This window comes from Lotus japonicus, chromosome 3, assembly GCF_012489685.1.
Source record: "Lotus japonicus ecotype B-129 chromosome 3, LjGifu_v1.2".
In the NCBI taxonomy this organism is placed as follows: domain Eukaryota; kingdom Viridiplantae; phylum Streptophyta; class Magnoliopsida; order Fabales; family Fabaceae; genus Lotus; species Lotus japonicus.
In genome coordinates, this window is record NC_080043.1 from 89,344,182 (window position 1) to 89,369,234 (window position 25,053).

At 35.1% G+C, this 25,053-nt stretch overlaps 5 protein-coding genes across 8 annotated transcripts; 1 reads left to right on the forward strand and 4 right to left on the reverse strand.

Annotated features, from left to right (window-relative positions):
* Positions 1–1,665: 1,665 nt before the first annotated feature.
* LOC130747143 (DNA polymerase II subunit B4) lies at positions 1,666–3,848 on the reverse strand. Its single transcript, XM_057599986.1, has 3 exons — positions 3,569–3,848; positions 3,194–3,312; positions 1,666–2,082 (listed from the first exon to the last, which is right to left on the reverse strand). The coding sequence occupies exons 1-3, from the start codon at positions 3,724–3,726 to the stop codon at positions 1,784–1,786; spliced, it is 576 nt and encodes a 191-aa protein (XP_057455969.1). The 5' UTR covers positions 3,727–3,848; the 3' UTR covers positions 1,666–1,783.
* Positions 3,849–4,504: 656 nt separating this feature from the next.
* LOC130747144 (glucan endo-1,3-beta-glucosidase 14-like) lies at positions 4,505–9,187 on the reverse strand. Of its 3 annotated transcripts, none has more exons than XM_057599989.1 (5): positions 8,965–9,181; positions 8,544–8,609; positions 7,415–8,442; positions 7,033–7,179; positions 4,505–4,848 (listed from the first exon to the last, which is right to left on the reverse strand). In XM_057599989.1, the coding sequence occupies exons 3-4, from the start codon at positions 8,339–8,341 to the stop codon at positions 7,108–7,110; spliced, it is 999 nt and encodes a 332-aa protein (XP_057455972.1). In that variant the 5' UTR covers positions 8,342–8,442; positions 8,544–8,609; positions 8,965–9,181; the 3' UTR covers positions 4,505–4,848; positions 7,033–7,107. The 3 variants fall into 3 exon arrangements, with proteins under 3 accessions (XP_057455972.1, XP_057455971.1, XP_057455970.1); XM_057599988.1 differs by having other exon boundaries at positions 8,525–8,609; XM_057599987.1 differs by lacking the exon at positions 8,544–8,609 and having other exon boundaries at positions 8,965–9,187.
* Positions 9,188–12,276: 3,089 nt separating this feature from the next.
* Positions 12,277–14,306, reverse strand: LOC130747146 (ferredoxin, root R-B2). Its single transcript, XM_057599990.1, has 2 exons — positions 14,146–14,306; positions 12,277–12,957 (listed from the first exon to the last, which is right to left on the reverse strand). Exon 2 carries the CDS (start codon positions 12,947–12,949, stop codon positions 12,491–12,493), a length of 459 nt encoding a protein of 152 aa, XP_057455973.1. The 5' UTR covers positions 12,950–12,957; positions 14,146–14,306; the 3' UTR covers positions 12,277–12,490.
* Positions 14,307–15,123: 817 nt separating this feature from the next.
* On the forward strand, positions 15,124–19,451 carry LOC130747147 (uncharacterized). 2 transcript variants are annotated; one of them, XM_057599992.1, is made up of 7 exons: positions 15,124–15,310; positions 16,239–16,560; positions 16,647–16,697; positions 16,879–16,930; positions 17,475–17,533; positions 18,738–18,783; positions 19,108–19,451. In XM_057599992.1, the coding sequence occupies exons 2-7, from the start codon at positions 16,498–16,500 to the stop codon at positions 19,221–19,223; spliced, it is 387 nt and encodes a 128-aa protein (XP_057455975.1). In that variant the 5' UTR covers positions 15,124–15,310; positions 16,239–16,497; the 3' UTR covers positions 19,224–19,451. The 2 variants fall into 2 exon arrangements, with proteins under 2 accessions (XP_057455975.1, XP_057455974.1); XM_057599991.1 differs by having other exon boundaries at positions 15,125–15,310; positions 16,486–16,560.
* Positions 19,452–20,414: 963 nt separating this feature from the next.
* Positions 20,415–25,041, reverse strand: LOC130747148 (transmembrane 9 superfamily member 5). The gene is made up of 7 exons (XM_057599993.1): positions 24,812–25,041; positions 24,673–24,713; positions 23,990–24,578; positions 23,756–23,884; positions 22,499–22,655; positions 21,922–22,406; positions 20,415–21,323 (listed from the first exon to the last, which is right to left on the reverse strand). Exons 1-7 carry the CDS (start codon positions 24,967–24,969, stop codon positions 21,107–21,109), a joined length of 1,776 nt encoding a protein of 591 aa, XP_057455976.1. The 5' UTR covers positions 24,970–25,041; the 3' UTR covers positions 20,415–21,106.
* Between the last annotated feature and the right edge of the window lie 12 nt (positions 25,042–25,053).

Here is a 25,053-nt window from a genome sequence, read left to right on the forward strand (position 1 = left end):
GCACATCTCAATGGAAAGCTAAAATTAATTTTAGAATACCAATTTAATAAAAATATATGAAGAAAATAAAAAAAATCCTTATGAAGAAAATTAATTTGATTCAATAAATTTATGTTAATAACTTTTTTTCCCTAAAGATGCATTCAAACGAGTTTTCTATTTTTTTGTTTCGAAAACATGTTTTTAGAACAAATTTATCAAACAAGTATTTTTGTTTTTTCATGTCCAAAACAATTTTTAAAATCTAATTACCAAACAAGTTTTTTTTATATATTGTTCTAAAAAACAGTTCTTAAAAATTATTTTACAAAACAGTTTTGAAAACAAGAAAATTGAAAACACAATCAAACAGGCCCCAAGTCTCCCTATCGTTATTGTTTTAGTTAAACCTCATAAATTCTCATTTAAAAAAATCTTCACAAATGGAAACAACTTAATAATTGCAGATGCTAGACATTATTCCCATTAAAATACACTAATCAAAATATTAAGTTTTAATAAAGAAGTTAAGTATTTGGCCCAAATTGGCCTCCTACTGACCCAGGGTTAAAGATAATCCAAATTGTGTCATTCTCCATCAAAAAACTCTCAAGTGAAGATTCACCCTCTCCTCGAGGTTGATTGGAACTCGCCCCATCTGAGCTGGGGAAGAGGACAAGTTCTTATCTAGTGAAGAGAGTTGGTTCCATGAGATCTTCTTCCTACGAGTTCGCATTGTACTTGAGAATGTGTTTGTTTGTAGATAAATTGAAGCTCATGACATCTAAAACCCACAAAAGCTGAGAGAGGCAATTTTACAGGTGACCTAACTGAAATGAGACATTTGTAGGTGTGTAGGGAATGTGAAGAGATGTAGACTTGATGATGCTTTAATAATGAAGAGAGGTGCAGGTGGTGGTGGTGTTTGAGTGGTTTGCTGGTGAGTTTTTTTATTTATGCAGGTAATGAAGGTTTCTTTTTGTGGTGGTGGTAATTGCTGGGTGTTGTGGTGGAGACAAATTCAAATCCCAAAAGTCGAAGGATATCTTTCCTAATTTTCTCAGTATCTCCTACAAGACGGCCTTGGGTAGGAGATAAGGGACCATATTATTCTCCAGATTCTCCACCCCGTAAAGCTTTCTCCTTACCATGTCAAAATTGAACTCCAGCTCCTAGTCAACACTCATGCGTTCTGCATTCTGTCTTTAGGATAACCGACAACAAGGGCTAGCAAGCTTTCCGAGATATAGGCAAAGTGTCCTTGACACATGCCTGTGATGCTTACTTCTTCATGATTCTTCTTTGCAATAGTCAAGCCCAAAAACTCCTTAACAACATCCAAATTGACAGTTTCTCTTCAGGTGAAAAAAGATCCAACAATCTAAGTTCCTCTATACCAGGAACGCCATAGCCTTCTCAGATTCAGAAACCTTTATCATCCTTCAAGGGCATACATTAAGGCTTTAAAATCCAAATGCAGTGAACTTACTTGAGCTCATAATTTTCAGGCATTTTCATATAAAAAGGTAAGTATATGAACACACCTTTCTCTGTTCAACCTCTTCATTTAACCCGTCCCCCAAATGCAAATCATCAATATGTACGACATCATTTCCTTCCCATAAAGCTACATGCATCAAAAGAAAAAATAGGGAGGGGGATGCATTTTACTGACAAAAATGTGACTTGGCTGAAAGCTATATGTATTGCATTTATCAATACTGATGAGAGATGTCCACAGCATCCAAGTGACAAGGAGTCAAGCACATTATCCAAATAACAACATCAATTATAACCCCTTGACTCAATCATCACTACTACAGCCTTCATCCCTTTCATTTATTTCGCTGTCCTCAGCCTCGCCCTTATCGGATGCCTCGTCCTCAGCCTCACCTTTATCGGATGCCTCGTCCTCAGAATCGCCTTTATCGGATACCTCGTCCTCAGCATCGCCCTTATCGGATGCCTCATCCTCAGCCTCACCTTTACCAGATGCCTCACCTTTATTGGATGACTCGCCTTCCAACTTCCTTTTCTTTTTTGCCTCACTTTCTTTGTACTTTGACGCTGCAGCTTTCTTCCCAGCATTCTTCTTCCTAAACTCTGGTAGGCAATGAAGAAAAAGTGTTAAGGTCCCCCAAATAGTACCAACACAGTATGAATAAACTAACTACTGAGTGCCATGTCAAGGCAAACGAGTTAAATAAAAACAATTACATTTATCTTCTTTTTTTCTTAAACACAAATAAATTACATAAATCTCTTCAGACAGATACAAATGCAAAACATAACAAAGTAGCGTCCTGTGTAAAAATGTACTCCTTCTCCAACTACAACATCCATACATTCCTCAATATGAATGAAATAACAGACCCCCTTTCCTCTCCACAGCTTTGAACCAGATATTACTCATAAGCTGGTCATGTTTATTTGTTTAGCATAACAGTGAAGAACAAAGTAATTAACATGACAGGATCATATGTTGTCTGATGGTTAGAGTTAGTGCATACACACATAACATGAAACAAGTCCAGATTAAAGAAACGATGGACACTTCAAAGTAATACTGTACCAAATTTCACTGACATTTTTTATTATTGTCAATTCATCATCAGGCCTTCTTACACTAAGTAGGACCAGCTACATAAATCAGTTTAAGCTATAACACTCTATCATTAATAAAGTTCTCTCATATAAAATTATTTACCTCTAAATCCCTCTTGATAATTTTACCTATAATTTCCTATACTGGACTTTCTACCATCTGCTCAACTCTCCTTACAAATACTTAAACAACTCTTCTCCATACTTTTTTTATAGGCAAATGTTAGTTGTCAGTAAATTAGTCCTCCTCAGGGTTCGAACCCTGGACCATTCACCCTCCACCCTCCCAAACCTTTATGTCCCCTAGCTCTTACCACTTGAGCTAACCTTCGGGGACACTCTTCTCCATACACACTCAAGCCTTGTAAAACATTATCATGTCATTTAATTACATATTTACATTACAATGCTTTCACTTCTATTGTTTCAAGTTTTGATGCCAATTCAAACTGAGAATACCATGATCATTAAATAAACAATGACATTGTTCTGTTGACATTGAATCTCATCTTAAAACTAAAAGTTCTAGTACTAAAATCATGGATAGTTTGGAAAAGCTAGCCTCATTTAGTGTCAAGAATGTAACAACATAGAGGTAACTGAAAGTAACCTTCAAGAGAAGCTCTTAGAGGGCGAATAAACTCAGCGAACTCGGTTTCTTCAAGAGCTTTGAAAACATCCTCAGCATTGATAATCTGCCTCCTTGACTCCTTACATATGTCATTAGCCCTGCACATAAAATACCCATCACTGCTCTGCTTCTTATTTCTCAAAAAGTTCCAATTTTATTTAACTTCCAACGAACAAATCGTCGAAATCCACTGAAAAATCCCCCCAAAATGCCTCTAAAACCTAAACCCTAATTTTTTTCTGATTAGCCAAACAGAAGAAAAGGGATTCAAATCTCAAATTCAGCAATGTTGGGTTGAAAATTAGGGTTCGGAGATTTAAGAGAGGAGAGAAATTAGGGTTTAAGCGTGCTTACGTTGCGGAAATGTAGTGGATGAAGATTTTGGCGCTTTCAGAGAATGCGAGAAGAGCGTCTTTGTGGATGGAGATGTCACCGTCTTCGGAGCAACGGGAGAGCTTATCCTTCACCACGCGGCGCACGATAGTCTTGGGCAGATCATCAGGCTCTGCCATTCTCTTCTCTGCTTCGATTTCGATTGAATTGGGATTGAAATTAGGGTTAGGGATCTTCTTGTTATGTAGTAAGACTATTTTCCCGCCATTATTTCATCACTGCAGTTTCACAGTGCTTGCTTCTACCATCTATTACCAAAATGCCCAATTTTTTTTTTAATCTTAGGTGTCACCCAAAATAATAAATTTGGTAAGGATGTGAAATTTATCAATTTTTAATTTTTTATATTATCAAGACATAAACATTTTTTTTATTTTGTCTTATGACATCAGCCTCATGGAGGGACTGACTAATTTAATTCAGAAAACTTTAGCAGTTTTTCATCAAATAATTTTTCTTAGGTTCAAATTTGTGTCACTATAAACGTTGTGTCATATTATTTAAATACCGTTCATGTAAGGTCATAAATATCATATTCATGTATTTTTGAATTGATATTGTGTAATTTCATTGATAAAAAATAAGATAAGATAAATTACTAGTGCTCGAACGAATTATATTCATTTTTTTCCCTAGTTGTTCAATTATTATTTTTATATACATTTAATATTTAAAAATTAGGTAATACGGTTGAGCAATGATCTAATATCTAAATTTCATGATTAAGAAATGAGGTGAACAATCACTACATCACAACCCGTGGTTTAATGTACAATCACTTACATCATCTAACTTTTTTACAAAAAATGAATGATAAATCATGTAACTTAATAACAAAGTTTGTCCCCTACCCTTTTTCTATTAAATTGTTGTCACGAGATACATTTAGAAAATGGCTACATCAAAATAATATTTTCTTTTTTCTCAGTATTAAAGTAATATTTTCTTTCTAGGGATCCAATCTTGGGGTACTTCTAATTCATATTCTAGTGCATATGCATATTGATGCTTATATGTGTTATCAAGAAAAAAAATGTGTAAGAAAAAAATTACTACATTCCTCATATATTTGATTATTGCTATTTGGTACAATTGTGACACCAATAATATACGGGGGAACAAAAATGCAGTTAAGCCATGATGTATGAATTTCTCTTATATGAACCAAATCGCCGACCTTGCCTCCACATAGCTTTTCACGCAATGTGCAGAGTTTGCCTTGGACAAAAGAAAAGAAAGCCCTGTCCCATGCAAAGATACATCAAAGTCAACAACATGCACAACCAATTTAAGAGATTTCACATTAGGAGCATATTTGAATACAATATAGAAAAATACAATCTTAAAATCATGTCGACAGAAGCAAATTAAAATTAAGGAAATTCTGTGTACTATGACAGTCCACACATGGTTTCCAACCAGTATCTAAACTTGGACTACATCCTCAACAAGTTAGATTACTTCTTAAATTATGTTTAACAATTTAAATTTAAAAGTAACAACTAATAAGAAATCTCATCTTCAATTTTATTAGTAAGATGATATTAAGTGTAGTTTCTGATATTGACATGCTTGTGTAGTTGTGTGTCCACTATTAATCTTATGTTTTGGGCAGAATAAAAACCTGTAACAACATGTCTGAAAATTGTTCACTCTACTTAGAAGGGGGAAAAGGACAACTAAACAAGTTATTGCCAATATCAAAACATGCTCTTTATTTTTTCCTCTGTTGTTTAACACATGGTGTGACAATATTTTCTGTTTCTAGTGCCAAATTATAAAAAATGGCCTCTTTAATGCACCATATGAATTATATTAATTTGAGCCAGAAATTTTTAAGTGGATGCTCTGTCAATCTTATCCCCTTTGGATCAAGCTAATGTATGGATACTACAATCACTTTCAAAGGCATGGACCATGCCATCTTATATAAAAGCTATACCAGCTAATTTCTGGTGAGTGGTGACTAATGTTGAAGAATATTCCACATGATTTTAATACAATTGCACTAACCATTTACTGAACACTCAGGTTTGAGCATGTTTTGGATACGAGTTAAAAAGTATGAAAATTGAAAAATAGAACATTCCAGTGCACTTTTTATGAACAAAAAGTACCTTGTGCCTTTCGTTATTTTTCCATTTTCGTACTTTGTCATGGGTATACAAAATGGTTCTGTTTTGAACATTTTACATGAATCATGATGAAGAACAGAAAAGAAAAACATAGCAACAGGAAAATCCCAAGTAGTATTTAAACAAAAAACAAAAATTTCATCAGGAAATGGAAGGGAGGAATTATTGGAACTAGAGGGACCTATATCAAAGATAAGGTTCACAACCATGGACAAAACATGTGGGGTTTGAATTTCTAGCATGAGGTTCTGAGGCCTTTTTTTAAAATTTTTCTGATCTGATGCAACCCCAATTGGACTTTTGTACAGCTGAAGACAAGAATAATTTTATTCACAGGAAGACTCATATATGCATGATTAGTTGATTACAAAGTGGGGGATGTGGAAGGTGGAGACTCAATAGAGTATCTTAATAATTAACTAACCAGTAATCTAAGGTTTTCTAGGGGTACGGTGGTTAAAGTCGGCACAAATGTCCAATTGGGTCACGCACGAATTGCACAGCATTTGACAGGCTCTACTTTAATTGATATTTTAGGAAGAATATCTCCAAAATATGGTTCCAAAACTTTCACATTGAAGTATTTCAAGCTATTCTAATTTGTAGATTACAATTAGAAAGTAGAGAATAAAGTGTGGTATAAATTATGTATTGCCTTTGAGCCTTGGACTGAACTTTCCCACATATGCTTATCATCATTTCTAATTTCCTAAGTATATATTTGGATACATAGTGAAAAACTATAGTCGAATTAAAATTATGGTGGATAGTAGCAATTTATTTTTAATTTTTTTAGTTGTCCACCGTAATTTTATCTTCATAGTGATTTACCATTGTAATTTTATTTTTATCGTGTTTTTTCACCATATATCCAAACATGCACAATAATATAGTAGAGTGGATCCATATTTTCAAATGGTGTTTTAAAAACCAGCATGTAAATTGACATGATAAGATTTGTGAGATAGTAAATTGAGGTACATTTGAGGATAGAAGATCTGAGGCCTTGATTATGTAGCATGTGACCAGAGACAATAAAAAATGAAATCTATCATGGATTCAGTCTAATAGACTGAAATATAATAGTTTTTACTCCATCATGTAGTTCAAAAAAATAAAATACTCCATCATGGATTCAGTATTAAATGATCCATGTGGTGTCTCACACATACTAAAATACTGACCGAGAAAATATCAATTAGCTTGCAAATAAAAGACAAGGAATAGTACAAACAAACTAGAAATAGAAAGAGAGAAAGAAAAATCATGGACAATGTAAATCTTCCTCACCTGAATAACTTCATATGGCAAAAGAATGATGTATATGATTCCCTGTGTTTCCTCTTGATCCCTCCCTTCTTCTGATCACAATCTTGAAAGCTCCCAAGAAAAAATCAAGCATGTAATTGTACAGACGAGATAATTGACAGACAAAAACTGCATATGAAAAGTGATGGAAGCATTAAGATACATGAAAATAAAAACTAAGTTTGGAAATCTTTGATTCTACCATTTTGGGAAGAAACTTTAATGAGTAACTTTTGATTTCAGAATTGATTCAAAAAAAGATAAGTTGATCCAAACATGCTATAATCTACTAGCCAAATATATTAAAAACAAAACATTATGAGAATTTTGATAGGCATGTGAAATTTCCAATGTGTTAACTTACATTAGATTTGGATGGCATAACCATCTCTGGGAGATAACCCTGCAATCCAATGTTATAAACAGGATTGCCATCAGGATAGTAAAGGCCATAATTTCTCTCTGAAGCAGGACCAGGCTTCATATTCTCATTAAAAAGTGCAAACACATAAATATCAATTGGAACTGAAGGATTTGCTGGAGTTCCTTCCTTCTTCTCTATCCTTCTCATCAAGTTACCATTATACAATAGTGCATTTTGTGGTGTAGCTCCAATTTCATCAGGGTCCCCCTTAGAAGGCCAACCTGTCTCAGAAATCCTCACTTCAATGTTGCTGTACCCCACAGCTTTGATGGCAGCATAGACAGCATCAATTTGAGCATACAACATGTTATCATAATGCAAGTTGGTTTTTGAATCAACCATGCCTTGATTTGGCTGAAAAAGTGCATAGTTTAAAGGAACCTCATCTGGGTTATCTTTGTATGCAAAGAAAGGGTATGCATTGATGAGAAAAGGTGAGTTGATTTGTGAAAGAAATTCCAAAAGGGGTTGGATATATTGCATCAGATCTTGCCTAAAAACACCATTTGAAGGAGGGTAGGAATTGGCTATGATGTTGAAAGAATGTGCTGTTGTGACAGAAACTAGTTGGTCTAGTCCAAGATTCACAAGGGCACCATGCACATTTTGCATTGCTGGGAGAAGGTTCTGCATTAAGTTAGTGTCATTGCTATTGGAAACTTCATTTCCCACAGTGATGCAAGTGATTTTGGTTTGTGAAAGGTGAGGTTGAACATGATTCTGAATCCAAGCTTGAGCTTTAGAAGGGTTTGTCATGTTCTGAAGATGCTCATTTCCTAGTCCTACAGCGAATTCCACATTCGATTTCGAAAAGGCGATGAGAACATTTGGATCAGCATCATAGAGTTTGATTCTACTCACATTCATGGATTTTATAAGAACAGCCACTCGAGTTGCAGAAGGTAGATTGTTGGCTATCTGTCCATAGTTGATTCCAAAACCAAGGCCATGAATTTGCACAAATGAATCTGAAAAATGAAATATATTTAGAAACATCAATCAGAATGTTCATGAGAGAAAATATCTGGTTAACTCTCATTAACCACTCACTTTAAAAATGAACACTAACAAAGATGAAGCTCATTACTGCCCAATAATCAAGATGGCCATCTATTGCGCCAAAGTAGGTACTCATCTGAGTTCCACATCAATGTGAAGAAGAAAAAAGTAGAAAGTTATTATAAATATAGTACCACAGCAAATCTAAGCTTTTGAGTGTATAGAGAGAATAGAGACTACACCAAGTTGAGATAATGTTATAGATACTATACTCATGGCCTTTCATTCTGTGAAGCTAAAAGGAGTAGTATTCTTCTAATCACAACTCAACAAGGGTTGAAAGAATGTTCCATTTCCAAGGCAAGTGTGTGAACAGAATAGGACTAGTAGGATAACTTGTAAGCTGTTTCTTTTCTTTTCTAGTTCATCCACTTTATTTCTGGAATTAAAGGGAATCAATCATGCAGAAGAAGACAAAGTAGATAACGAACCAGAAATGATGAGAAGAAGCAAAGGCACTGATTTGAAGAAGGAGGAAAAAGTTGTGATTTCTGATCTGATCTTGGCCATAATCACCAACTGAGACCACCACCCTTGTTGGCACAGAAACTGAGATGATGCCACCAAAGAGAGCTTCTCATAATGTGTGTGTGTGTGTGTGTGGTGTGGGTGTATATTAAATAATCATACCTCAATGAGGAGCAGAGCAACTCTGTTTTCAACAGAGCAATGTCATTTCTGTATCATTTTAATTGCAACGTTCTTCCAGTAAGTTTTTCAAGATAATAATAATAATAAAAGACCAAAAAAGATAATAATAATAATAATAATAATAATAATAATAATAATAATAATAATGACACAACAACAAATAAAAGAAAAAGAAGAAACATTTCACTATAACTATTTTTTTATTTTTACTAAATTGTTATAACAACATTGATTTCAAACATCAGTTTTCTGTACCATCTCTTTCACACCATTCTTCTTTTTATAATTTTTTTCTTATTACCTTAATAATCACATCTCTCATTATTGGGGTTGATGGCAATGCTCAAATAAGTCTTACATTGCCTAGTATGATAAAGGAAGAGAGGGAGCAATAGAATATCTTGGAAAAGTCTCATATTGCCTAAAATAGTAAATGATGGAGAGGCTAAAGCTATATATTAACCCAAGTTGAGCCTTCAAGATGCATCTGATGTAAGCATTTTAAGCTTTAATCTAACTTTCTTTTTTTTCTCTTAGACTTCTGTTTTAGAGTATTGCACGATGAAATCAAATATTTTTTTTAGACTGTGGGTGTACTAGCATCATTTGATGTTTGAGAGAATGTTTATATATTACAAAATTTTCTCAGTCTTAAACCAGTTGTGGTAATTTCTTGACTTAGGCTTTTTCACGTTATATTTTTGTATGGTAATTGTGCTTTTGTTATATTTTTGTGATGTGTTTTTTTCCAACAATGATATCAAAGTTGATGGTTTGTCTATAGTGATGGCTCTTGAGGATAGCTTCTACTCAGAGCCACGGGTTTGATATGATATTACACTCTTAGAATTTATGTAGTTGTCTAGTTGATGCACTGTGCAATATTCGATATTAGAAAGAAGAAAAAAGGTGATATTGTAAAAAATTTGTTTTGAAAATGTTCTTCATAGGAAATCTCAGTATTATGCATGTCAATTATAACCCACATCTCTTTTTAATGAACCTACCTGATGTGCATTTTAAAGCTTGCATACAAATGCAATGTCAGGTTTTTTATGGATAAACTAGATGAAAGAATGAATTTTGGCTTGTGGCAAGTATAATTCATGGATGTGTTGATACAATTAGAATTGCACAAGTTGTTGAAAGAAAGTATGGACATGTAAAGAAAAATTATCTACGTGGCACATCGGTCGATATGAATGCAACGTGTGAAGTGATAGTACACATGGATCGGTCCACATGGACGGAATGTGTGTGGTGTATCACACATGCATTGCTTGACATTGATGTAGAGTGTGTGGTAATGCTATGTTGAGGACTGAAGATTTCTGAAGAAAACCAACACAAAGTTGCACCATAATTTTTCAACATAATTCTGACAAATATAAATTTTTGGAACGGTTCAATTTCAAGTAAAGTATGTTTATGATGGAGTATGATAGTTTCTTTAAATTATGATTATCGATGTAGAATTGTAGACAGTAAAAGCTATGACTTTTAGTAATGTGGAAAATGCATCTATTACATTAATCAATGTGAAATTTGGGTGAGTTTGATCTGTTTATGTAACTATCTATAAGCTGATTTTGGTTTATTTCCGTAAATTTCAGCACTTTATACTTATTCATAAATGTAATAAGTAGTTATTGTTTATCAACCATACTCTAAATACTAAACAGTAATGGGAGCCTTTGGAAGAGCAACTCCAACGCAGGTTGCTTAACCTGGTTGGAGAAAATAAGATGTGTTGCTTATTTTTTGCTATGGTTGGAGGAGGATGACCTGTCGTTGCTTATTCTGTAAAATTAAGGAACGTTGAGTGAGAGAGAAAGAGAGAACTCAGGCTGTGATGTGAGGAAGAGGAAGAGTGATGAGAGAAAGTGAGGAGCGTGTGAGAGAGAGAGAAACGGCTAAGTGGGATGATTTCTGCATGGTGCATTTTTCTTTGAAACACTGCATGGTGTATGCCACTTGAGTGGTCAGAAATGAATTAATTTTCTTTTACAAGAGGGAGGGTGGTCAGAAATGAATTGACTATGATGAAAATAATGATTTATAAAATACTACTAACACGAATCACAGTGAAGCGCACGTGTTAACTGTTAAGCACCACCCTCCTCAATGAAAGCCAGCTGATGCCACAGAGATGGCACGTTTCCTAAAACGAATTTCCAATGCTATGTAACGTAATCGTCTTTGTTGGATCTAGGATTTCACATTACAATCTCACAATATATCTTAAGTAATTCACTTGTGTTAAGAGCAAATAACAATATCCTTCACTCAAAAATCAAAATCAAGACCTGACAAATATTAAAAATTTGATACAAGTGAAACAAATAGAACTCTATTCAATCCAATGAACACCCTAGAGGCAAATACTAAAGTATGGCACTTAACCCTTCTGTTTCAATTCCACCAGTATGCACTCCTAATACATATGCTACAAGCTGTTTTCTTTTTCTGCCAAATACAAGTATTCTCTGTGGAAGACAATATTGGTGTAGCTCAATCTTAAGACATAGTTTAAAGGGAATCAAACATGAACCATTTGAATCAATCACCTATTAGTATATACATATAAGTCACAAGTTACTAAAAAACTATAGATCGTGTCCCAATTTCACAACACAATATATGTCCAATGAGTGTTGAATTAAATTTTTCCGAGTAAGATGTTAATGAGGCACAATCTGAAGTGTGGTTTTCATGGGGTGGTTTTGGTTGTATATCTTCATGGATGTGTTGTTCTTCTCCCCTATTACAAGAGAGGGTTGTTCTCTTGATCAATAAATTTGTTTTGTTGTAAAAAGAAAAAAAACTGTTGAGTAAAAGATATGAGAATGATTTTTATATCACATATTTAATTCATTTTTTACTTGAAGAGAGACAAACAGCTTTGCATTGCACTTGCATCTGCGCATGGGGGGAACCGCATCTAATCATCTATACTTGACTCAAGACATATTTGAACCGTATGTGTATTCCCAACCATCTGTCATGCATGTGGATTGATATTAACCATTGATTTATTTCATGTAAATTCTTTAATTAACTATTGCAATGCCTCATTTTGTGCTTCAAAGCTATACGAAACAGCACTCATCACATTTAAAAGCCAATCAAAGGTGCTTCTCAATACCACAATGCTCAGCTCCCATAAACAAATTCACCATTCCAAATAATTAATAATCCCAGAAGAAAAGACTAATTCTAAAGAAGAATAAGCAAACTACTTGCAAAGTCTACTTTTAACTTCCCAAATTCCTCCAGCATCAGTTTTAACTTTAAAGCCAGCATTTCTCAGTAGAGTTCTCCTTCCTTGTGAGTTTCAATTACACAGTCTGCAGTTGGATAGGAGACGCAGGTGAGCACAAAGCCATCCTTCAGCTGATTGTCATCCAGGAATGAGCCATCAGACTGATCCACTGAACCAGTAACAATCTTCCCAGCACAGGTAGAGCAGGCTCCAGCACGGCACGAATAAGGAAGTTCGACTCCGGCATTCTCTGCTGCATCCAAGATGTAAACATCATCCTCGGCTTCAAACTCGTTCTCTTTTCCATCTGGGCCAACCAGCTTAATCTTGTAAGAAGCCATGGCAGTGACTCTAGACGGAGTGGATGACTTCAAGCCAAAAGATCTGGAAACACTCTTCACAGACCCAAAAGAGATAGGGCACTTTACTGCGGTAGCAACAGTGGATAGATTTCGGTTTGCAGTTTGAAACATGCAACTGGGAGAAACATTCACAGTTGACATGGTTGCCTCTGAAAATAAAACAATTTTTACAAAATTAAGACTAAGTAGCACAAAATGAGTTAAATAGACTTTATATACTAATGGATGCAAATTTGAGACTTGAAACCCAATTGAATTCCTTTTAAGTTTTAAGTACTATACGACTGACATTAGTTGGCAAAAACATTCATCAAGTAACGATACCCTTCTAGCAGAATAAAGTTACCAGGATTATAATTTTAAGTTAGCCCAAAGATTATAGACAAATTTACTTCACCTAGAGTATAACCACCACATGTAATATTGGCCAATACTAACTAGAACACAATACAAAACTGCAGGTACCAGAAGACAAAAATGCAACAAACAATCCTTTATACCCAAAATAAATCTTTAGCTTTCTAACAAGGTACCATTAAGATGCCTTCAGAACAAGTAGGTTCAAGAGATATAAAACAAGGATTGAGTCTAATGAAGGGGATATTGCCACAATCAATTACAGAATAAACAAATGTAAGTAGCTAATAAAGTATAATCCAAAAGCAAAATGTGAATTGTCTTGATACCATGATGTTGAATGAATATATGCCATAAAATTTTACAAAGAATAGAACCAATTCCATTCCTGTTTAATAAAGGCTCTTGATTTATGGAGCAATATGAGAAGAAGCAAGATTGTAGCTCTCTACTCTTCACTCGAAGCTCCAAATTCACAATCAAAACAACCTGACTCTATTCTCAAAGGCAATACTTTCTCAAAACCAGTCTCAAAACTCTCTAAACTTGTTCCAACAACACTAAATTGCATAAAAAACAAGCGAGGCAGAGAACATAAAGCTTGTAACTTTTGGATGTGTTTATGCATTGAGTCCAAACAACAGTGCAAGTGTGAACCATAGAGAAAAAGGGTACCCAAAAATTCACAAATACATTCCATACAGTCAAAACCCCTAAAACCCCAACCCAACAAAGGGGTTTTGAAAAAAAATCATTTTTTCCCCAAATAACAAACACCCCTTAAGTTCCTTCAGGAATGAAGACACTGTTTAGCAGAAAAATCAACAGAAGAAGCTGGTATAAGAAAAGACAAACCCTGATCAAGGTTTCATGAAAAGGTATATACAACTAGCTAAAACAAAATGCACAATCTAACCATCCACAATACACAACAAAGCTAGTGGCTAAGAGAGTGAAAGATCGAGATTCGAAGGGCTTACAGTGTTGACAGAGATGATTCTGGAATTGATTTTGGGAAGGAAGCGGAGAACACGAAGTGGTAATTGTAAATGTGTGAGAGAGAAAGTGATGGTTTTTGGGGTTTATATGATTGGGTATCTCTTTGACATACTGTGGGCAAAGATCCACTACTAGCCGCCCAAACCCACCAACCCTTTTTTTTTTCTTAATTCCCTACAAAATTTTGTTTTTAGTTTTGACAATTATATAAAATTAAGCTTGATCAAATTAAACTTAATTGAATTAGGTTTAGAAGAATGAATTTGTATTTGAAAGTAATGTAAAAACGAAGTTTTAAAAAAATTAAGCTTCGACCATGGTTGTTTCATGTTGCTTGGCATAACATAAATGTAATTTGTAAGAGATAAACAATTGCTTAGGTCGTGGTGTTAAGACGATCTGTGGTTCTTCTTTGGGAGTTGCCACTAGTCCTTTTGCGAAAGCTAAATGTTGATGGTTCATTCCTTTTTATGTAATGCGTCTATTGGTTATGATGGTTTCCTTCGTCATCATGATGGCTCTTGGATTGTTGATTTTAGTAGTTTCGAGTGCGAGGGTGATGCCTTCTTGACTGAATTGTTGGTTATGATTAGAGGGTTAGAGCTAGCTTGTAAGCTTGGAATAAAGCAATTTACTTGTGAATCAAATTGTCATGCTCCGGTAGATTTGTTAAATAATAGTAAAAGCCAATACTTGTCAGGTTATGCATAAAAAATTACTAAGGCGTTGGATGACTCACTACACTTGAACACTTAAATTTGCGTATGTAGACAGAGTACACAAGTGAGTTGTTGATAGGGGCATGAAATGTTATTCACCATCATACTAGTCAAATTTGGCATATTCCTTTGCTACAAGCTAACATCTCCTATATGAGTGTAATTTAGTTTTGAAAGTTGATTATTAAATCCAATTTTTTAAGTATAAAAAAAAACATGATAATTGATTATTTTTACATGGATATTCAATCAATTTAATTTATCCCTAATCCTCACACAGCGTACTCACCCTCTTTCTCTCGCTAGTCGCTACCCTAGGTCCACCGGTACACACGCAACACCGGCCACGCATAACCAGTCACCGCCGCGCCTCTGCCTATCTCGGCTTCTTATTTCTGTTTCAGTCTGTGGGTTACTGGGTAACATGGTAAGGTTGCTACTTGCTAAATTGATTTTTGTATGCAGCTAATTGATTGCTAAATTGATTTTTGGTGAAAACTGAAAACCCATGTCGTTGAGATCTGAGGGAAGAAAAGGAAACATGATTTGGTATTATACGTGCACACATCTTCCCTGCTGAAAGCTTTGAAACAATCAAGTTCTAATTTTTAGGTCCATTGGCTTTAGGAAAGAAATTCTACCCTGATTTAACCTCTTATGATGTGGTAATATAACCTTTTTTGATTTCAAAAAAATATAACCTTGTAAATGGTGATTGATATGTTTTGAATTATGTTAAGATCATAAGATGTGTTGAAAATATTGATTTTAGTTTGGATTAGAGAGTTAGTCTTCAAGTGTGAGTTCAAGGAGTCCTATGAAGTGTTTTCTGATCTTGCTTTCTATGTGCTGCTGCTTTGAAATTTCAATTTTGAAAGTTGGAAGATAGATGGTTTGAAATCACAATCGAGCAACCAAAGCTTCATGCTTGATATCTGAGACTGAAATGCTTCATAACAGCAACCAAAGCCTTTTCCCTCTGGGTGTAGTCAACTAGATAGATCAATTAATTCCATAATATAACCTGAGGCACTTTATATATTACATGATAAGTTGGACCTTTTGGAGTCATGGGATTTTCTTATCAATTCATAAGGGCATCAACCAGAAGATGCAAAATGACTGCAATGTGATAATGTTTCATGTTTCACACTAGCTGAAATAAGTGATTGTGGAGAACCTATGCTAATGCAATACACTTTCTCAATTATAATGCTTTTAGGAATGACAAATGCCAGAAGAATTAAGCAGTCTAGTTGTACAATAATGACCGGATACTACTTTTAACCTTTCATTTATCCTTTAATTTTTTTACCATTTTTCTTCTTGTTTCTTTTAACACAAACAAACATCAGGAATCTTCATTCAAAGTGTGATGAGTCATCGGTTTGGACACTTTGTTCAATTCTTCTGCTGCAGCAATTATAGAGTGCATGACATTATTTAAAGTGAAAGTTTAATGTATTCTCTTTTGTGGTCTCCCCAATTTATTGATTTTGTATTATTGTATTAGAAATTGTAATTTTTTATTTTTACCGATGTGTTCATTTGAAAATTTTGAACCCCCTGACCCCCGGGTCCTGGATCCGCCACTGCACACAGAACCAACCAACCATGTCTTCCAGTAAAAACGACCTTCGATGCCATCACTGTGCAGGACCCCTTTCAAAGGAGATGGTATGATTTTCCACTTCCACACTTTCTCTCAATTCAATTCAATTCCCCTTTTCTCCCCTTTCAATTTCATGCTTTTTTCCTTGCAGGAAACCAGTGACTGGACCATTGCACCCCTCGTCAGGGACAGCTTCTCTATGGTAAATTTTCCACAACCCCACTTCTTATTTGTTGTCAAAATCCAATTTTTCACTTGCCCTTTTTTATGTTTAATTGTTGAGTGTTGGATCTAAATCATGCGGTGAATGGTGGGACTAGTTTGATTTTGATACGGGTTTCTGACTTTTTTATTGTTACTGGATTTGTTTTAAATTTTTGCAGATTGGTTCTGCTGTTGGTGGCACTACAAGTGCATTTTATGGATTCAACCATGGTATGTATGTGTTTTTACACTCATTTGTAGTTTCTATGATGCTCTAAAGGGTATTGTATTCATTCATGTTTGAAGAATGAAAAAACTTGTTATAGAATTAAGGGGAGCCTTGGCGCAACAGTAAAAAGTTGTCGCGGAAACAGACTCTTGTATAAAAAATAATGTAAGGCTGTGTACATAAGACCATGCGGTCGGTGCGCATAGCGGAAACTTTAATGCACCGTGCTGCCCTTTTTATTGCCCCACCTTCATTAGTCATGAGTAAACTAATATTAGGTAGTTCAGTGTTAATTTAGCTCATTGCTTATGAATATTAGAAAACTCAAATACTGTCATTAAAACTACTATGATGCACTGCATTCAAACTTGAGTTGAGGGACTTGCAGCATTTAATAATAAAATGAACGAGAATGTATAAGTTTGATTGGTTTGTATGTTGTACTTGCAGAAACAGCTCATATTCCAAACTTAGAATGAGGTTTTGATTATATTAACAGCCAAGACTATTATTGAATAGGGTTTCTCTTTTTCTTTTGTAATGCAGTTATGCCAGTTGTCCGTAGATATGTAAAAGGACCTATGTGGTTACATTTTCTCATTGGTGTAAGTTTCTTGTGCCCTTTGATCGCCCTTTTTGTTTTTGTCATTTATTTTATTAGTTCTCCAGTTCTCCCTCTTGATGCATCATTTTTATACTTCTGTCTTTTTGCTCATTTATACCTTTTCCTCATGTTTAATGTGTCTATGGAGGTGAATATTTTGGACTTGTTTTAAACTCTTAGAGAAAGATTAAGCATCCTAAACATCTCACAGTATTCTGTAACATGTAACTATTCATGATCTAGGATCTTTACTTCTTCTGCTTCTTTTTGTTTCCCTAATAAAATCTCATGGAGATATTTTTTTACTAAAAGTTTGAACTTCCTTCTGATTTTCATCCGAAACAATGGCAATAATTGATGCAAATTTCACATTGCTATGACACCCTTGTTTAAGCTCTTAGAGAAAGATTAAGCAGCCTAAACACCTCACAGTATTCTATTGTAAGTTGTAAAATGTAACTATTCATGATCTAGGTTCTTTCCTTCTTCTGCTTCTTTTTGTTTCCCTAATAAAATCTCATGGAGATATTATTTTACTAAGTCTGAACTTCCTTCTGATTTTCCTCCAAAACAATGGCAAGAATTGATGCAAATTTCGCATTGCTATGACATCCTTAGTCAATTTCCTATGATGTCAAGACTCAAGAAGAGAACAGCCCTTGTGACCTAGACACCCTTGCTTCCTCCATTTATGTATAAAGTGATTTTGTTGCTATAGTCATGCATAGAAGTAAGCTGACTTATATCTTGTTCTATAATTTGTAAGAGAACCATGATATTATAACTTTAAATAAAAGGGCTTCTTATCTATGTCAGTTTATTCAGACAGTGTTTAGTACATAAATACTTCCATGATGGCCATATCTTATGATAAGATATTTTGGTTTCCACTTGCCAACAGTAGACATATCTTCTTTTCATTTGGATTGGGGGATGGTGCTGGTCTCAATTACATTCTTGAAGCGGTTCTTCTACGTGCTGCATTTTACTAGAGAAAATTTTAGCCACATTTTTTAGAACATATAACACTTGCATTCTTGACTGGAACATCTTTTGCATATTTGAGTATGTGAAATAGACTTCAGTAGTTTTCAACACATTTATGCCAGAAGAAACACCCTCAGAGAGATACTTCCTGCCTTCTTATTTCAGTAAACTTGTTAATTGTTACCATCATTCTGACTGAAAACTCTCTCTGATTTCAGACACCACCTGTGATAGTATTCTCTTCAGCCTGCGCAGGACTGGCAGGTGAGTTTCTGATTGTGTTACCACATTTTGCTTCGCTTATATACTAATACTATATGTATAAGGTCTTTAGTTAAATCTTGAGCTATTACTAACTTGGTAGGTACTAGATAATAAGTTCAACTAACACACACAACACACCGAGCATTTCTCACATTTGCAAGAATTTTTCGTGTTCAAGAGTGATAATTCTGTACTTATCCAGACATCATTTTCTGTGTCTGATAAGTGCTAACCTTTCTTTTAGAGCTCTTAATTGCTTTTATCCTTGTGACATAGATTTACTATATTGCTGAATTGATAACAATGTAACTGAATTAACTGCAGGTGGGGCTGTTCCTGCTTTAGCACAACTTGTTTCCTCATCTTACCATGCAACACTGTCATCACCTCCTTCAAAGGATGATAAGATTCAGAAGTCAAGAACTTCCTCTACTCTCTAATGTTTACACACGTGCATATATGGTATAATGGCTTTCTTACACTATAGTCATGCATACATGCTAAGGGAGCTGAGAGTTTTGTTTTTCCTTTTGTAAATACTGTTTTCCAGCTTTAGTGCTCCACTATGTGATTTCAGCCACTGTCAAGTGGTGCTACAAACATCCTATATCCGTTTGGTTTATCATGCTGTGATCTTGTTTGTTAATAAGATCCGTTTTGTTTAGTCAGGTCCCAAGTGCAATATCCTCAAGTTTTTTTTTTTTGGTTTAATTTTGATAGTTTGAAGGTTCTAAATATCATGTTTAAAAAAAATACTAGTTCACTCTTTATTGGGGTAATTGAATAGTTTATTGGTTCAATCGTAGTTGAATTAGTGATACTAATGATAATTAGCTATATTTTTTATTTTGTATGATATATTTTGTTAAATTAGCCTTAAAAAATAAGAAGGTAAGTTAGTTTTTTAAATTCAAAATCAATTCATATATGTAGGTCTTCATAACTTGAAATTGAACATTATTGGATTGAAAACATTTGATTAAATAAAATTTTAATAATAAAGAGAAAATAATTGATTCAAACTGATTTTCTTCAGCAGAATCTGATTCAATCAAATTTTTATCGATATTTAAAGAGTAGTGCTATGTACTTTTCATCTTGTAACAAAAAAAAGATATTTCAGGCTAAGTAGAATTATCCATATTTAAATCAATGCTTAATATAGTGCAGAAGACACTTCTTAGATCTATTAGATTTTAGGTCGATTTCATTGCACTGCTATTTCTGCGTTTTTATGACATTATCAATTGGTACACCGATTTGAACCAACCTAAAAAATGACTCAACTGATTTATGAAGAATTGCATCAACATAATACAGAGGTTTTGCCCCTAACTAAATACCATAATGTATCACGATGTCTTATTTCAGTGATTCATCTTTTTGGTTCCCTACTTCATTTTTCACAATTTTGTTTCATCTAGTTTTGTTTTGCAGTTGTAGTCCTCTTCTTCTCCTTTTGCAATTTTGAGTCATTATTTTTCTTAATTTTGCAAATGCAGTCACACATTTTTTTTTGTTGCTGAGAAGACCCTTTTTACTAATATGACAACTAACCGTACCAGCAAAAAGAACATTAAGAATTGGACGTTAAGTTAGTAAAACTACTGGAACTACATGCACAACAAACATCGAAATAGTGAAATCACTAAATTTGGAAACCAAAATTGCAAAATTGAAAAGTAAGGAATCAAAATCACAATCACTAAACTTGGAGGATTCAAAATGTAATTAAGCCTTATAGTACTAACTAAGCAATCTAGGTGGTGAGTATACTACAGTGCAGCTGCTAGTTTCATTTGTTGCACATCACCACCACAGTAGTAGTAAATATTAATGTCAATTACCCATTTGGATCCAAACCAGATAACACTTAATGGAGCTTAGTAAGTGCACTTTCTAGTAGATAAGCTCTAATAAGCTCCAATAAGCCGAGATCCAAACGGGCTCTAAATGAAGCTCCCCACAAACTTAACACCCGGACAAGAACAAGTTCCTCAAAGAACTTAGGGACTAAACTTCCCTGAGAAACTCACCTGGTCTCTAGCAACCTACCTTCCACATCATTCCACTAATATCTTCCACCAAGGCTAAGATTGGCCACCAGGAAGCCTCTTCCAAAATGTGCATTGTGCAGTCACAGATTCAGTCCACATTCAAAAACCCAAAATAAAAATAAAGGATACAATTTCTGCACAAGTGTCCTTGTAAAATAATTCAGTGAAGGAATTCCCATATGTCCCATTGTGCAGACTTCACTTTCCAGAATTGCAGAGTCCATCAATAATGTAACCAATATTGCTTTGTGCTTGAGATAGGTGACTCACTCTCTTTTAACATCATGGTATATACAGCGAAGGAATAGCAATGACACTCGGAAACTGATCGCACCAAATATTAAGAAGAAAGCATAGCATATGCATGCATTGTAGCCAATAAAGAAGGATAGCTGTAAGAATCCACTCATACTTGATCTCACATAGAAGAAGATACAGTACCCAAACATGAAAATGGATGTTGATCCACCACACAGCACAGATCTGCATCCACCAAAAAGAAAACATTAATGACAAAACCTCATACTGAACAGTGCCTAATGTTAATAGATCCTACTCTTCTTTACTTCAAAAATTCTCATGAAAACGTCATTTAACATGTACATTTTTTTTTGTCTCCGACCCGGATGTTTGCACCTGTTCTGGAAACTTTAGTTGTCCCTTGCAGCAAATAATTTTCCCAGGGTTCGAATTTTTGTTCTCACCCTAGTTCGAACTCCGGGAAAGTCATTTGTTGGGAGTGATAACTACAGTTTCCCGAACGGGCTGAGACATCCGAGCTAAAGACAAAAAAACATCAACAGATAAATGTCTTCTGAGTTTTTTTCCACAATTTTATTTGATTCAAACCATGTACTTATTTATCATCAAAAGAAGAGAAGTATTATTGAAGAGGAGAGAATAAAGAGTAGAAGGGATCAGAGTCAGAAGCAACGAAGGAAAACTACAAAGCAGTCCAATTCCTTTTACATTAAAAGCCTTTGAAGAATTTATGTATTTGAATGGATCATAATGTGAACATTTTCTGTTGATCTTTAAATGGAAGCAAAGCGCAAGCATTAATGTCAGCAACACAACATACCTCCACCACCATTCATGGTCTTCTGCAGATAGTTGAATGTATGTCAAACCAATATTGACTAGAGCAATAATCACAATGACAGTGATGAGTGTGGCAAACAAAATGCTAGGAAGAGTATATATCTTGTAGCCCCACATGCTAGCATACACTTGGTGTAATTGCAAGACAACTGCACTAAAAGGCACAAACCCCCCAATAAACATTTGAAATGGTGTCCTCCTATACCAAGCAAGTTGTTCAATCTCTCTAGGATGCCTCTTTGTAGTGGAAAGGCCCTGAAATGTGGATCTAAAGCAATATCCAATCAATCCACCCAATGCAAGCAAGGGGATGGCACCAAATGCGAGTGAAACAAGAATCACAACGATCGAGCCCAACGGGAGTGCAGTCGTGGCCCCGTATGATATTGCAATGATGTTGAGGACAGAGCCTACAACAAACACTGGTCCCATGTAAATAATCCCTGCTAGACTAACACTCTTTTCCTGGAATTAAGGTCAAGTCACAGAATAGTTATAGATAGTTAAAAATAAAATACAAATTCAAGCCTTTTTCCAGTGAAATTAGGTAGTATTACCCATCCATTCTCAGCAAATTGGCCATAAAAGGATGCTGTTGAGTACCCAGCAAAAACAGATAAAAGAGCATATAGCAGGACAAGATAATTTAACAGTCCTCCGCGATTGTAGGGATACAGAGTGCCGATAAATGCAAGAAATAGTAAGACAAAGAGCCTGAAGAAGATGGAACATTAGTTTATATCAGAAAGTGGAACAAAGCTAAGAGTTAATTAGGTGCAATTTTTATTTCTTCTCACATTACACAAATTAACAGAGATAATGCCATGGCTGTATGGTAAGCTAGACCTAGACATATAAACCACTCTGACTGCTATTTTAGGAACTAATTTCAACATGCATTCCATGTGTGTATAAGCGAAGAGATCAAGAGTGAGAATAGAACAGATACAGCCTTTGTCAGGAGCATTTAGGCTCATGGTAGAATAATGATGCACAATTATTAAAAAGAAACTGTACAGAGCAAAGATATATCAGGCTAGTGCATAAGTTGCAAGAATTGGGGTAGAAATCTATCTATGAAAGATTGCATAAATAAAGTTATTTGATAACCTCCGCAGGTGGATTTATTGAGTTTGTATCAAGTAAACAAAATTTGCCTCTTCTCAAAACAACAAGTCTTTTCCCACTAGGTTAGGTTGGTTACATAAATCAAATGACACCATAATGTCCTTTTGTAAATTTTGTCTGATAACAAACCATTTAAATCTAAATTCTTCCTGTCTGTCTGTCTGTCTGTCTCTCTCTCTCTCTCTCTCTCTCTCTCTCATACACAGTTTTCTCCCTTTACCTCTATTCGACTACCCTCGATCTGATCTACTCTCCCTCAAATCAGCCAAGCCAGTTGCTAGCCTCCAACTTTCTCTAATGCATTAATTTCTAACCCTATCTTGTCTAGCTTGTTCTCTCAGTACTCATTCCTAACGTCAGCCTCTGCTTAGTTAAAGTTCTATACAAAGAATCAAAGGAAAGTGTGACCCTCACCATAAGCAAAACAGCACATGAACAGAAGTGGAAAAGCAGAAACCGAGCGGAAGGAGAATTATTTTGACCTTTGTTATCACTAATTAGTCTAGGTACAGATAGCTACAAGATTTGGTTAAAAACCTAGGTTCTTTTATGCAGATATGAAACCATAAATCACAGACCTTCATATATTGTAGTAACTTTAATGCTACTGAAAGACCAGAGACTGTGCATATGTAGCTTTAGGCAAGAGGCATGAGGAATATGTTTCGAACACTAAAGTAGCTTACAAGATTAGCAATTGAGTACCGGTTCCCACGACAGCAAAAAGTAAGGATGAGTTTGGAGGATGTCTGAATACATCGCTGTGGATGGACTTCCAACCAACCTCTCTATCTTCCTCATTTGCATTAGAATACCTAAATTGCGAATGAAATTAGTTAGTCTAACAAATAAATACAGACTACAATTATGCTTTCACATGACTATGAGAAAGAAAACAAGAGGAAGAAGAAGAAAGATACTTTCTCAAATCGCTCTTCAAATGTTGCATATAAAGTAGGGCAAGCAAACCAACCAAAAGCAGAATGATGACTATTGAGTTAATGAATGAGAACCAATGAACTTGACGATAGACAGGCAGCGATGAAGCTCTTGAGTATCTGTCCATCCTGTTCTCGAATCGCACTTCAGTGGCATTCCAGGTAACAGAATAAGTGAACTTAACATCAATGTCAACATCTTTCGTTATATCCACTCCGCGATTCGGATCACCAAATGCATTTACTTCAATGACTTGGTTCCCATTGTAAAGAACATCAAATTGAACATGTGTAAAAAGGTAATAGCTTATCCCTCCCCCACCAGGAGTCCATCTATCCACTTCAATTTTCCCAATGAACCCCCACAAAGGAAGATCATCTAAGTAAAACTGGAAGTAAAAATCACGGTTAATAGCTTGCTTCAAATTTGCAACTTGATCAATTGTAAGCTTCTTCTGGCACAAGGTCTCATCAATCTTGTCCTTCCTAAACTTGAACTCATACAAAGCATTGCTCAAACGATCACCATTGAGAACTTCCCCAAGGGACTCTTTCTTTCTCACAATTGGGTCTGTGAAAAACACATCCTTTTTAACAACCTAAGTATAATTATTTGATTCCATTCCAACATCATGAAATCAAGCATAAACCTAAGACTGTTTTACCTGGATTGCAGAATGGCAAATCATAGAATTCATATGTCTCACTGTGACAGACAAGTAGTGGATAAACAGAAATTCAGTGAGTGTGAAGATGAGGAAAAGCAATGAGAGATTGGATTGGAATGGGACAAAGGGAACCAACCTAGGATTGTTGAAGGGTCCTAGTTTGTTGACAAACAATGGGACACTGTCTCCAACGTTGTAGAGGTGATCCGAGGATGAAGCTGCAATGAAACGAGGTGAAGATTGTAGAGTGGCGCAGAGAAGAAGAAGGAGAATGAGGTTGTGGGGCTCAGCCATAGATGCCAGAAATGAAGATGCTGAAGCGGAAGCCAGATGCAGAGTTTTTTTCAACTCACTGAGTCAAATGCAAATGGATACTGA

Coding starts and splice junctions, on each gene's coding strand:
- LOC130747143 (XM_057599986.1), bottom strand. CDS start 3,726: ATGGCAGAGCCTGATGATCTGCCCAAGACTATCGTGCGCCGCGTGGTG. Junction 3,313..3,568: donor ATCCACTACATTTCCGCAAC/GTAAGCACGCTT, acceptor TTTTATGTGCAG/GGCTAATGACATATGTAAGG. Junction 2,083..3,193: donor TCTAAGAGCTTCTCTTGAAG/GTTACTTTCAGT, acceptor ATTGCCTACCAG/AGTTTAGGAAGAAGAATGCT.
- LOC130747144 (XM_057599987.1), bottom strand. CDS start 9,043: ATGGCCAAGATCAGATCAGAAATCACAACTTTTTCCTCCTTCTTCAAA. Junction 8,443..8,964: donor GCTTCTTCTCATCATTTCTG/GTTCGTTATCTA, acceptor TTCATTTTTCAG/ATTCATTTGTGCAAATTCAT. Junction 7,180..7,414: donor TTATGCCATCCAAATCTAAT/GTAAGTTAACAC, acceptor TTTCATATGCAG/TTTTTGTCTGTCAATTATCT.
- LOC130747146 (XM_057599990.1), bottom strand. CDS start 12,949: ATGTCAACTGTGAATGTTTCTCCCAGTTGCATGTTTCAAACTGCAAAC.
- LOC130747147 (XM_057599991.1), top strand. Junction 16,561..16,646: donor GACCCCTTTCAAAGGAGATG/GTATGATTTTCC, acceptor TTTTCCTTGCAG/GAAACCAGTGACTGGACCAT. Junction 16,931..17,474: donor ATTTTATGGATTCAACCATG/GTATGTATGTGT, acceptor TTTGTAATGCAG/TTATGCCAGTTGTCCGTAGA.
- LOC130747148 (XM_057599993.1), bottom strand. CDS start 24,969: ATGGCTGAGCCCCACAACCTCATTCTCCTTCTTCTTCTCTGCGCCACT. Junction 24,579..24,672: donor TTTGCCATTCTGCAATCCAG/GTAAAACAGTCT, acceptor TGTTTTTCACAG/ACCCAATTGTGAGAAAGAAA. Junction 23,885..23,989: donor TTGAAGAGCGATTTGAGAAA/GTATCTTTCTTC, acceptor TTCGCAATTTAG/GTATTCTAATGCAAATGAGG.